Genomic DNA, 13,496 nt, shown 5'->3' with positions numbered 1-13,496 from the left:
GCTGAAAACAATCTTGAACTCCTGATCCTCCTGCTTTCATTTCCTGAGTTCTGGGAGTAAGAGGAATGTGGCAGCCTTACTGGTTTAAACACACACACACACACACACACACACACACACACACACACACACACCTGTGCCTTTATTTTCTTTTTGAGACAGGGTTTCACTGTGTAGCTCTGGCTATACTATACCTCACTATAAAGATCAAGTTAGCCTAAAAAATCATAGACATCTACTTGCCTCTGCCTCCCAAGTGCTGAAATTAAAGGAGTGTAACACCATGTCTACCTGGTTTAGCCCTTTTTGAGTCTCATTATGTAGCTCAGGATGTCCTTTCAATTTGAGGTCTTCCTTCCTCCTGGTTGTTGGAGTTTAATGACATCATACCTTGATTTTATTCTAGCATCTTAAAACTTGTAGACAACAAATGATTCCTACTTGGCCGTTCTTTAGGTGTGTTACTTGCTGATTGTGTTACCATCCCACTATCCCATTCTCATTTCCACCCACAACTAGGGTCGCCGGGCTGTCAAAGCAGGCGTTTATGCTGCTTGCCAGGAAGCAAAAGAGGACATAAAGGTAACTTTCTGAATTATCTACAAAGAGAATTTCAAAAGGCAATGTAGATTTATTTCTAGGAGCCTAAGTAGAAAAGATAAAAAGATTTTATTATCACCATGGTTGGTGTCATGAGTAAAAATAAATAGGTCTGGGAACTTGGAACTTGTGGGCTATGCGGCTCTTTTATGAAGTATAGGTTACTTAAAGCACAGTTTAAATGCTTCTTTTCACTCCTCCTGTTGTTTGTAGAGTCATTCAGAAAATGTCTCTCAGCACCCGCTCCACGTGGAAGTGCTGCACTCTGTGGTTATGGCTCACCAGAAATTTGCTTTGCGCCTTGGCTCTTGGATGAACAAAATTATGAGCTATTCAAGTAAGCATATACACTATTTATCTGATTTCTAATTAACTATTGCATTTTATAAAAATATGTAAATATCTTTGAGATTTCTTCTTTCTTGGTCAAGTATCCATTTTGATTGATTTTTTTCAGGATTACATTTCAAATGTATAATACAAGTTTGTTTTCAAATGAATAGTGTCTAATAACATCCTTTATTGGCTCTTGAGTCTTTGATGACATGATTATTCTTGACATCAAACATAGCAAGGTTAATTTTAATCTTTTCACATATTATTATTTGAACACTTTTAGGAGACTATCATATGAAGAAAAATAATTTGTTTTCCTTTATTTGTAGGTGACTTTAGGCAGATCTTTTGCCAGGCCTGCCTTGTAGAAGAACCTGGCTCTGAAAATCCCTGTTTTATAAGCAGACTAATGCTCTGGGATGCAAAACTTTATAAAGGTAGGTAGACCTCTACTTGTAGTACATCAGGAATCAAGGGGGAGATTATGGCTTCATCACAGAATCCAGGTTTTCCCTGTATGAAGTCAGTTACTGATCACAATCTTGATTAATGTTATATGTGAAGGCAAGGTTAACCAATTTCATTTTTCTTGGTTAAAATTCAGAAATACTGTCTTTTAATAATAGTGCTTTTCATTTAGACAGAGCCAGTTAAAGTATAATTAATAAGATTCATGTAACAATGCTTTTAGTAAAGCTATGTTTTCACTATGAAAATACAAATGGGAACTAGAAAGTAAGTAAAAGATGAGAGTCTAAATAAAAGTGTGGAAAAGGTACAGTGCAAAGCAGTTCTGAGAAGAGCAGTAAAACTGGTGAAATGAGGGCAGGAGAAGTGGCTCAGAGATTAAGAGGGGCCACTGGTCTTGCAGAGGACCCAAGTTTCGTACTCTGTACCAAACTTAGGTGACTCACAACTGCCTGTAACTACAGCTCCAGGAGATCTGTCTTCTTTTTCTAGCCTCTGTATACATACCCCCTGCCACATGCACACCTACACATAATTAAGAATAAAATAAGTCTTAAAATGTGATTGAAAAAAATGGTTTGGAGAGAATAAAAGGTAAGATGGAGTGATGAGAGAGGTACAGAAAAGAGATTGATGGTTTTCTTAAATTAAATTTAGAATTAAAAATTGTGTTTTTAATTCATGATATTAAATATTACTGCATATTTGAAGCTATTAGCATGGTAATAAAAACAAACCACCTCTATTATTTCTAATGCCTGTAATAATTTGTCTGTCCTGGTAATGCCCTCACCTCTGTTCCCTGATGATCTACAGGAGCCCGTAAGATCCTTCATGAACTGATCTTTAGTAGTTTTTTTATGGAGATGGAATACAAAAAACTCTTTGCTATGGAATTTGTGAAGGTAATTGCTGTTTATAAATGCCAGTAAATATAATTTTTACAAATGAAGTAATGGAAGCACAGTTTTGAATGGAACTCATCTAAAACATTTTTATTAATTTCTTCACTAAAAATATATTATTTTATATTACATAAGTACTTTTACAAATGATGGTTGGTACAACGCCAACAGCAGTTTTAGAGAAAGACAGTTTCCCAGGGCCACTCAAAGGCAGGTTATTACATTCATACATGCATTCATCCTTCTTTGTCTTTTTTTTTCACTTGTCCTTTTTGATCATTTATTTGCCTGATGGTAAAATTACTACAAAAATAGAAGTGACTGCTTAAGGGAAGAGCAGGAAAAAGGAGCTGATGTGCATGTGACAGAAGCAGGAAGTACCAGACCAGTAATTTAACTGAGATTAAAAACACATAGATGAAATTAAAACTCTCTTATGTTGCTTTATTGATCTGTTCCAGGTGCCATACATTGTTATGTCTTTTTGCTTATCATCCATGTAACATTGCAAGGATACGCAGAATGGGGAGTTTTTTTATTTTGCCTTACTTAAAAATATACAATAAGTATTTATTGACTCCTTTTGATTTTTTTGAAGATTTACTTACTTTTATTTTGTGTATATGGGTATTTAACCTCTTTAACCTGTATGTCTGTGTAACATGTGCTTGCTGCCCACAGAAGCCAGAAGTGGGTGTTAAATCTCATGGAATTTGAGTTATAGATGACTTTGAGCCACTTTGTGGCTTCTGGGAATGGAACCTGAGTCCTTTGGAAAAACAACCAGTGCTCTTAACCACTGAGCTATCTCTCTAGCCCTCCTTACCCTTTTGGGACAGGGCCTCACTTTGGCATCCTGGCTAGCCTTAAACTCACAGAGATCCGCCTCCCTCTGTTTCCTGAGTGCTGGGGATTAAAGGTGTGCACCACCACTGCCTGACAACTCCTTCTGATTTTAATTTTCAAACAGTTCTGAGAGACTTAGGACAGGATAGAAGTAGAACCAAAACTAGAGTTGAAAGCAGAGAGGGACAATGGCAACCTTCTTTAGATTTTATAAGTAGATATTTAAAAACTAACATTTAGGGGCCAGAGAGATGGCTTAAGAGCATTTGTTCTTCTAGAGGACCTGGGTTTAATTCCTAGCACCAACATGGCAGCTCACTCCAGTTCTGGGGGATCTGATGTTCTCTTCTGGCCACCACAGACACTCCTAGATAGGCAAAACACCCATAGCACATAAAATGATAACTAGTATTTAAAAAGTATATGTATGTCTTCTTTGGAAGTGATGATAGCTGAAGATGTAAATATTTTCTAAACATTTTAGAGATAAGTTTACTGGGCCTACATAGACTGAATATCTAATCTGAAATGAAATTTTATTCTATTATACAAAAGCTAAGCTTACTTAGATGAAATACAGTTTTTGTACAGCATGGTTTCCTCTTAAACGCTAGGATTCTGGTGAGAAAAATTAAATAGGTAAATTGTTTGCAACTCTGTTTATATATAAATGATGCTTGATACTTGGTAGGTGTGGTGCTGCCTTTGATCTAACACAGCAGGGCTGGTTTTCAGCTGTAATTCACCACTGTGCACAAAAAAATATTAAGCCCACTCTGCTTGAGGATTGACTGAATATGAGTGATTGGCTTCCTGCTTTATATAAGTTGCTAAATACTTTTAATATATCCAGCTCTATACTGTTAAGTAGAAACTGTCAAACATTGCCATAGGGCTTTTCTTTTCTTTTTTGTTGTTTGTTTTGTTTTAAGAAAGGGAAAACTGCACTATTACACTCTGCCATGATTTTCACCTGTGTATTTTGTTTTTAAAGTTAATAATCTTTCTAACTCTGTTAGATCACAGTCATTTAATTCATATTTTAGTATTCTTCTGTTTCTTGCTGTCTACATTTTTGTTGACTATGATAATGATAAACAGAATTATATTAACTCATCATCTTATGAACTGTGTCACACTTGAGACAGTTATTAAAACTTAGAATGTAAAGGTTTCAGCTGTGATTCAAATCAGCTCTCCTCTTCCATCACTTTCAGTACTATAAACAACTGCAGAAGGAATATATCAGCGATGATCATGACAGGAGCATCTCGATAACCGCACTGTCTGTTCAGATGTTCACTGTCCCGACCCTGGTATGTATGAGATTTTTTGAGTAAAACTTGCTCTGCTTTTCAAGACTTTTACTTGATGTGATATCAAATTGAAACCGTGTGATAATCACAAAGTTTTTTTTAAAGATTTACTTATATATTAATTATACCATATGCTGTCTGCATGTATGCTGCAGGCCAGAAGAGGGCACCAGATCTCATTACAGATGGTTGTGAGCTACCATGTGGTTACTGGGAATTGAACTCAGGACCTCTGGAAGAGCAGTCAGTGTTCTTAACCTATGAGCCATTTCTCCAGCCCAATCACAAAATTTTGCTACTTTCATTTAAAATTTAATACTTCTGTGGTATCTATGTGTGTAATAACTCTAGTGGTACCCAGGGACAAAATAACTGGAAACTACCCTTGTCCAAATGGTCCGATCTTTACGAGTGACGTTCAAAGGTGATTTCTCACTCTCTGGAGTGTTGTTATTTCAACACCAAAATCTTGCAGTTTTAAATTTTGTCTTTCTTTTGTTCTTTAGTTATTGTTTTTTGGTGGATAGATGCATTAAGGTAAGAACTGAGAAGGGAGAGTGTGCCCAGCAGTCCCTGCTGTGAGGTGGTGCTGGTCTGGGAGGAAAGAGGATTCTACTTTCCTTTTATGCTATTTTCTTCTTTCTTCTTGAAAGTCTGATTAGCTATTCCTATTTTCCCATTTCAAAGGGCCAAAGGAAAGGATAGGGAAGAAAATTGAATTGGAGTGATAGAGAAGTACCATAATAGATAACAATATGATAGAGGTTGTAAAAGGTGTCTTTGTTTTTCATTGCTCATGGTATGATTACAGGTGATAAATGTTTGTTAGACAATCTGTGGAAGAGGCTTGCCATTCCTACATAGGTATTTTCTAGCTACTGAGAAAAGAGGAGTTTTACTTTAGATACTAATTTCCTCGCTACGAGTATAACTCAGTGGTATAACACTTGCCTGACATATACAAGGCTCAGTATTTGATCTCCAAAACTGAGCATAAAAGCAAAACCTAAACCCTAGAAATTAACTTCTGAAGTAGCTGCTGTTCTTTAAAAACTAGGGATCCGTTTTAATGTTCAATAAACATTTATTAAGCTGACCACGGTAGCTCATGCCTTTAGTTCCACCATTCAGGATGCAGAGGCAGGTAGATCAATATAGAGTCATGGTCAGTCTGATCTACATAGTGAGCACCAGGCCAGCCAAGGCTGCATAGTGAGACCTGCCTCTAAACAAACAAACAAATAAAAAGAAAGAAAAAGTAATTTAGCATTTGTTAAAAATTATTTATTTCTGACCTGGCATGGTGACAAACGCCTTTCATCCTGACACATGGGAGGAAGCAGGAGGATTTCTGTGAGTTCAACGCCTGCCTGGTCTATATAGCAAATTTTAGGATATTCAGGACTAAAATAGAGAGACCCTGTCTCCAAAGTAAAGAAACAAACAGATTTACTTAATGGGCATGCATTCTTCAACTGAGGCAGAAAATTTTAAGTTTGAAGCTAGTCTAGGCACATAGTGAGATGGCAGTTTAAAAAACAAAATGAAATACTGGTCAACCATATGAATGAATAAATTAAGTCCATTACTATGATGAGTTAATGCTAAGACGATATTCTTGAAATATTCTGCAGGCCCGACATCTTATTGAAGAACAGAATGTTATTTCTGTCATTACTGAAACTCTGCTAGAAGTTTTACCTGAGTACTTGGACAGGAACAATAAATTCAACTTCCAGGGCTATAGCCAGGACAAACTGGGAAGAGTATATGCAGTAATATGTGACCTAAAGTAAGTGGTTGGAGTCCAAAGGTGAGGGCATCTGTTAAACACAATGTACTTACTTGCTCTGTCATACAAGTAAACATTTGCTCCTCTTGGTTATCTAGGATTCTCATTACCGTCATGGCAAGCACAAAGAAATTTGACTGTCTCGTGCTAATACAGTTGGCCTCCACATCTGTGGATCCACCCAACAACCTGAAAGTAATAACAAGATGATTGATTCTGTACTGAACATGTACAGATTTATTTTCTTGTTTTTATTCAGAACACTGTAGTATAACAAGCATTTATAGAACATTTGATTTAGGCGCATGCCTTTAATCCCAGCACTCGGGAGGCAGAGGCAGGGGGATCTCTGTGAGTTCGAGGCCAACCTGGTCTACAAGAGCTAGTTCCAATACAGGCTCCAAAACTACAGAGAAACCTTGTCTCGGGGAAAAAAAATGCTTTGTATAGGTATTAAATTTTCTGTGATGTATGTAGGTTGCTTTCAAATACTTTATCATTTTATATATTTTGGAAGTGGGGTTCTGGAATCAGTCTCCAACTAGTAACACAAGACTTCTGTAAATGTCTTCAGCAAAGTCTTACTGAGTTTAAAACCAGCTGAATGAAGAAGGTGCTGAGGACAGGCCTGTCAGTGTACCTGGGCTATCAAATGACTATCCATTGTAATTTCCACTCTTCTGCTCATACACTTCATGGTTTTGTTCCTCTTATGTTCTCTCAGTTTCCAATAATCTGTGTATTTTTCTTTTTGCTTCCTTTTTTGCATATATACCAGCCTACTGATATTTATTCCCTAATTAAATTTTTTCTCCCTTGAGAGAACTAAACATTTATTTTCACACTAAAATTGGGGAGCTACAGAAATCATTCAGTGTTTAAGGGCATACTACTCTAGGAGAGGACCAGGATTCATTTCCTAGTACCCATATCAGGTCGCTCAAAACCACCTCTAACTCCAGCTCCAGGGGAATCTTGCTGTTAATCTCATCTTTGCAGGTACTTACAGATACTGTACACACATGCACCCCACATAGACATAATTGAAAAACATTTCAAGTCTTAAACTAAAATTAGAATCACATGATAGAACAGATGATTAAAATAAATTTCCATTTAGTTTAGAAATGTTGAATGTTGTAAGAATTCTGGTAGATCAACTATTTAATAAATCATGAACTTTAAAAAAAATTTTGTACGTAGTTTGCTGTTTTCAAAAAAGCTCTAAGGCCGGGCGGTGGTGGCGCACGCCTTTAATCCCAGCACTCGGGAGGCAGAGGCAGGCGGATCTCTGGGAGTTCGAGGCCAGCCTGGTCTACAAGAGCTAGTTCCAGGACAGGAACCAAAAGCTACGGAGAAACCCTGTCTCGAAAAATAAAAAATAAATAAATAAATAAATAAATAAATAAATAAAAGCTCTAAGGCGGGACTGGAGAGATTGGCAGTTAAGGACATTTGCTTTTCTTTCAGAGAACCCAAGTTTGGATCCTAGTACTTATATCATGAAGCTCATGACTGCCTCTAACTCCAGCTTCAGGGAATCTGGAGCTTCCACAGGCATCTGCACTCATGCATATAACCATGCACACACACACACACACACGATTGGGAAAATGTTTTATGTACTTCTAATGACTATGGGGGATAAGGACGGTAAACAAATGGGCTTCTAGTACAATTTAAAAATAGTTTAGTCTGTTTAAAACGTAGGTTTAAGAATTCAGCTCAATATTTAGTGTTTGCCTGGAATATCCAAAGCCCTGGATTTGATCCCCAGCCCTGAAAAAAAAAAAAAATGACAGGTATCTGAAAACTCTACAGTGAATTGTTGATTTTACCAAGAGAAATTCAAGATTTTCTCATTATCTTATTTTATTATTATGTCATTGTGGCATATAAATTTTTTCTTTAGAGTTTAGTAAATTGCTCTGTCATCACACCTCTAGTATAAGTATTGATGGTGGATGTCTTAGTTCGGGTTTCTATTGCTGTGAAGAGACATGATGACCATGGCAACTCTTTTAAAGGAACATTTAATTGGGGTTGACTTATAGTTTCAGAGGTTTAGTCCATTATCATCATGGTGGTGTACAGGCAGATATGGTGCTTGAGAAGGAGTTGAAAGTTCTGCATCTTGATCTGCAGGCAGCAGAAGCTACTGTGGCACTGGTCATAGCTTGAACATAGGAGACCTCGAAGCCCACCTCCATAGTGACACACTTCCTCTAACAAGGCCACACCTCCTAATAATGCCACTCACTATGGGGGCCATTTTCTTTCAAACCACCACAGTGATTAGCATGTATCCATTGCCACTCAGATTTGTTCCTTAGCAAATTATGCATAATAAATTATGCAAAATACAACTTCCTAATGGCTGTGCTTGAAGTGACTTGTTAATTCATTGATGAGCCATGGTCTACTGTGCCATATTCTCATAACTGAGTTATTTTAGAGAAAGCTAGCATAATTGAAGTAACCTACTCAACAATTCACTCTCAAAAGGGTCCTGTGAAATTTGTTAGTAGTTCTCACGTGTTAAGGAACTTTGCTTATACCAACTTCATTTTAATATTGCAACATTCTTACAAAGTAGTTGGTGTAATCTTGGCTTGTAGGTTATAATTATTTGCCTAGGTCACAATGATATTACGTGTGGAATTGAGATTTAGACCTGACTGTCTGTACTGCTCAAATTTCTTTTACAGCATCATGTATCCTCATAGTGTATAGACATTGACAATGAAAGCTGTTCTGAAACCTTACGAAAACACATTCAGAAATGTCCTTGTTTAGGAAATTGTCATTAAGTCCTGTTTTCTGCTACGTTATCTGCTTAATTTTCCCTGAAAGTTGCTTTTAAAACAGTAATTACTACAAATGTTTAAGTATCTCTAAGTTCTTTTAGAATTTGTTCTCTGCAGTCCAGCCATGCACTCTATTTCCTGATTACCTAAACATAAAATAAACCCTTGGTGTGAGTGGGTACTCTGTTCATATTCCCTACAGAAATTTTAGTTCTCCCCAAGCAGTGAATTCCAACTTTGAGTAGCCTTTCCAAGCATTAAAAAGTTTCTTGAGCTGGGCAGTGGTGGCGCACGCCTTTAATCCCAGCACTCGGGAGGCAGAGGCAGGCGGATCTCTGTGAGTTCAAGGCCAGCCTGGTCTACAAGAGCTAGTGCCAGGACAGGCTCCAAAGCTACAGAGAAACCCTGTCTAGAAAAAAAAAAAAAATGTTTCTTGAACTTTAGTTCCTTTTGTGGCTTTCCTTGTTTTGTTCTGGTCCTTTTGTCCATTTAGAAAAAAATAAGTCACTTCATAAGGACAGCAATTATATCTGCCAAGTCTTTTCTAAATTAATGTTCCTCTCTGCTGAGCCTCTTCCTGTTGAGTGAATACCATTTGTGTGTCGAGAAATGAATACCAACTGGTCAACCCAGTAAAGTAAAAGGGATGGGGTGTTAGGAATATTTTTTTTAAGACGATCCTCTCTGCTGACACAAATAATTCCAATCAGACCAAATTAGACTGAATAAAAGATGTCAACATTTAATGCAGCACTCCCGGCTGGCCCGGGAAAGCATGGTGAGGGGAAGAGAGCAGGCAAGACCATGCAATACCCGGAGACCACATGTTCCTTTTCTAGGTGGCATCCTAAATAGCCTGTGGGAGCGGTCACCGCTTGGCGGGCTTTCTTGGAGGTGGAGTCCAGACCAAGGCAACTCCCAGGGGAGGGGGCTTGAAATGGAGCTTCCTGCTCCATTGGCATTCCAAGTATGTGTGACATGGGCTGGGGTGATGTCTCCAATCATCCCAGACTCCTTGAATATAGGGGTGTTAGAGGGCTGGGATCTCACTTTCAATCAAACACAGGGGAGAGGGAGAATTAACATCTCCTTACTGCCATCTTATTCATGTTCATGTTCCGAGTCCCAATATATATAAATGACACACACACACAGAGGAATGTATTTTGTTTCATTGAGTGCAAAGTAATTTTTAATAGTTTATTGTATCCTGAGAACTTATTCATGGTAAATTTTGTTCCCACTGAAACTAATTATTGTCTTTTCAGCCAAAAGAAATATTCATTTGGTGAATTGTATACTAACATAGTTGTAGGCCTGCTCATCTCTCCAGATTTGTACATCTAATGTGCAAGGCATGGTGACACAGGTTTACATCCTTGTGGACTCTGAGTTCTGAAAACCTAGAGGTAGAAGTCTTTTTGAAATCAGCTGTGCCTCAAAGGATTTGACTTGGCCCTTTGGGTGACAGTTATGATAAATCTGTGGAGTCTCGTCCTGTATTTACCTACAGGAGTCTGTGTCAGGCCTGTCCTGTGACAGCTAAGCTGTTCACTTCATCATTCTGAAACAGCTTAGGAAGCCATGCTTAGCTTTGATGCCTCTCTCCTGAAGATGATTCCCTTAGTTTACTAGTTTTATATAAATAAAGCGAAATAAATAACTCTAGTTCTGCCCCAGAGGCCCTAATTACTGTAGGAAATTAAAATTCACAGTGTTGATGAATCAGTATTGTCTGTAACCCTGAGAACCTTCGAATCATCTGACCTATTTCTTTTTTTCCTGAAATGACAGATACATCCTGATTAGCAAGCCTCTAATATGGACAGAAAGGTTAAGAGTGCAATTCCTTGAAGGTTTCCGGTCTTTCTTGAAGATTCTTACCTGTATGCAGGTATGATAATTCTTTGGTGTACCAATAAAAGAAAATTAACTTTAACACCCTCCCCCCATTTTTTCTACTATTTTGAGATTTTTTTGTTTGTTTGTTTGTTTGTTTGGGTGTCTTGACTGAATATGTATTTGTGTACCCTGTGCATGCCTGATGTCTGTGTGCCAGAAGAGAGTGTTAAATTCTCTGGAAGTCACTGGAATTTCAGATTGTTGTGAACCAGCATGAGGGTGCTGGAAATCAAACCCGAGTCCTCTAGAAGAACAGTCTGTTCTCTTAAACTGTAGTAATAAGGGTGGCGAGGCTGCGTCCCCAGCACCCCGGCTGCCTGCTCGGCTAGCTTGTGCGCCGAAATAATTACACGGACACTGTATTCTTTTAAACACTGCTTGGCCCTTTAGCTCTAGCACTTACAGGCTAATTCTCACATCCCGATCAACCCATCTCTAATAATCTGTGAGAACCGGTCTTACCGGGAAGATTCTAGCCTAGTCCATTCTGGGTCGGAGCTTCATGGCGTGTGTCTGCCCAGGAGCGGGGCATGGCGTCTCTCTGAGGTGTCTGCTCCCGAGAGAAGAGCTGTGGAGACTGAGCTCACTTCCTCTTCCTCCCAGCATTCTGTTCTGTTCTGTTTACTCCTCCCACCTATCTTCTAACCAATGAGGACCAAGCAGTTTCTTTTTATTTAACCAATGACCTTCCTCCATCACTTAAACCACTGACTTATCTCCCTAGCTCCCTCCCTCCCTCCCTCCCTTCTTCCTTCCTTCCTTTTTTCTCTTTCTTCCTTCTTTCTTTTCTTTTCTTTTTTTTCTTTCTTTTTTGTATATAGTGTTCTGCCTGCACACCAGCAGACAGCACTAGATCTCATAATAGATGGTTGTGAGCAGCCGTGTGGTTGCTGGGAAATGAACTCAGGTCCAGTAGCCAGTGCTCTTAACCTCTGAACCATCTCTCCAGCCCCATTTTCTCATTTTTCAAAAGAAGTTAATAGTGGTTTTCATAGACAGTTTCTCTAATGTAGTAGACATAGAGTATAAACACTAACTTGTCCTTGCTTTCATAGATACTCATGTGTGTAATTAGTTACTGCTGCTACTATTAATGCTCATTGAATGCTTACCACACGATAAATATATGTAAGACTACATATTATCTGCAACTTATAGTTTTATTTTGCTATTATGATTCCTGTTTTACACATGAGGTAATGGGAACTTCTCACGGCTGGTATTTGTGGTCAGATACCCATGAACTGTCTACTCCTGAAACCTCGTGTTCTAACTCATATATTCTGTAGTTTACCAGCCATGTTAAGTTACTGTGCACTTATGAATATAAATCCTTGTATATTTATATTTTCCCATAAGGGAAGAGCGACAAAAAAGGGCCATGGACTGACAACTCTTTCCTTCCAGGGAATGGAAGAAATCAGAAGACAAGTTGGGCAGCACATTGAAGTAGACCCTGACTGGGAGGCTGCCATTGCTATACAAATGCAGCTTAAGAATATTTTGCTCATGTTCCAAGAGTGGTGTGCTTGTGATGTAAGTCAAAGATTTGGTAGTAGGATTAGTACCTTTGTAAGTGCTCTAATAGTTATTAGTAGCACAGTTTTGTGCTATAGCTTCGTTGATGTAAAAGTTTATAATGTGACAGCCTTAGATACTTAAAATTATATTATTGTATGGAAAGAAAATTTATTCTTCTGTATTTGTTTAGAAAATGTATCCCAGAGTAGTTCACTTATTTAGGAGAATTACAAAGTTTAAAAGTATCTGCCTTGGGGCTAGAAAAAGGGTTCATCTGTTCAGAGTACTTAATGACTTTCCGGAGGACCTGGCTTCAATTCCCAACATTCATATGGTGGCTCATAACCATCTGTAATTCCATCCATGGGATCTGACACCCTCTTCTGGCCTCCACAGGTAGTGTACATACACGATACACAGATGAATGATGAAACAGCCATATGCATAAAAATAATAAAGTAGTTTTTAAATGTATGTTGGGACCACTGGAAAGATGTTTCAGTGGCTAGGAGTGCATGGTGCTCTTGCACAGGACCCACATTTGTTTCCCAGCACACACATCGTGCATCTGACAACCACCTATAGCTGCATTTGCAGGGGACTCTCACACCTCTGGCCTTCTGGGGCAACTGTACATATCTGCACATACTATACACACACACACACACACACATAATTAATGTAAAAATGAATCTTTTTAAAAAATGTATGTCTTAGGTGTGGTGGTATATACCTATAATCCTAGCACTTGGGAGGCTAAGGTAAGAGGATTGCTCTGAACTTCAAGGCCAGCCAGAACTATATATCAAAGACCCCTTTGAAACCTATCCATCCCAAATTTTCTCATATATATTTATGAATTTATTTTAAAAATGATTAATAGTATGATAACTTGCATCATGAAAATTTTAAAATATTTCAAGAATAGAGAGGAATGAATATTTATTTAATCAAAGTTTCTTACATATTATATTAATACACTTAAAAATGACTTTAATTTATG

General features: G+C 38.0%; 1 protein-coding gene across 1 annotated transcript in view; it reads left to right on the top strand.

The window, feature by feature from the left end:
* Positions 1-13,496, top strand: part of Ubr1 (ubiquitin protein ligase E3 component n-recognin 1) — a 129,305-nt gene that overhangs the window by 42,850 nt on the left and 72,959 nt on the right. Inside the window, exons 7-14 of the mRNA XM_041678812.1 lie at positions 520-582; positions 814-937; positions 1,266-1,373; positions 2,221-2,309; positions 4,373-4,471; positions 6,106-6,263; positions 10,865-10,964; positions 12,380-12,508. Of these exons, the coding sequence (XP_041534746.1) occupies positions 520-582; positions 814-937; positions 1,266-1,373; positions 2,221-2,309; positions 4,373-4,471; positions 6,106-6,263; positions 10,865-10,964; positions 12,380-12,508 (870 nt within the window). The remainder of the gene's footprint in view (positions 1-519; positions 583-813; positions 938-1,265; positions 1,374-2,220; positions 2,310-4,372; positions 4,472-6,105; positions 6,264-10,864; positions 10,965-12,379; positions 12,509-13,496) is intronic.

The sequence above is a fragment of the Microtus oregoni genome, unplaced genomic scaffold (genome assembly GCF_018167655.1).
Source record: "Microtus oregoni isolate MIOR12 unplaced genomic scaffold, Mior012 000031F_ref0000149, whole genome shotgun sequence".
Taxonomy (NCBI): Eukaryota; Metazoa; Chordata; class Mammalia; order Rodentia; family Cricetidae; genus Microtus; species Microtus oregoni.
This window is presented reverse-complemented; position numbering and strand designations above follow the sequence as displayed.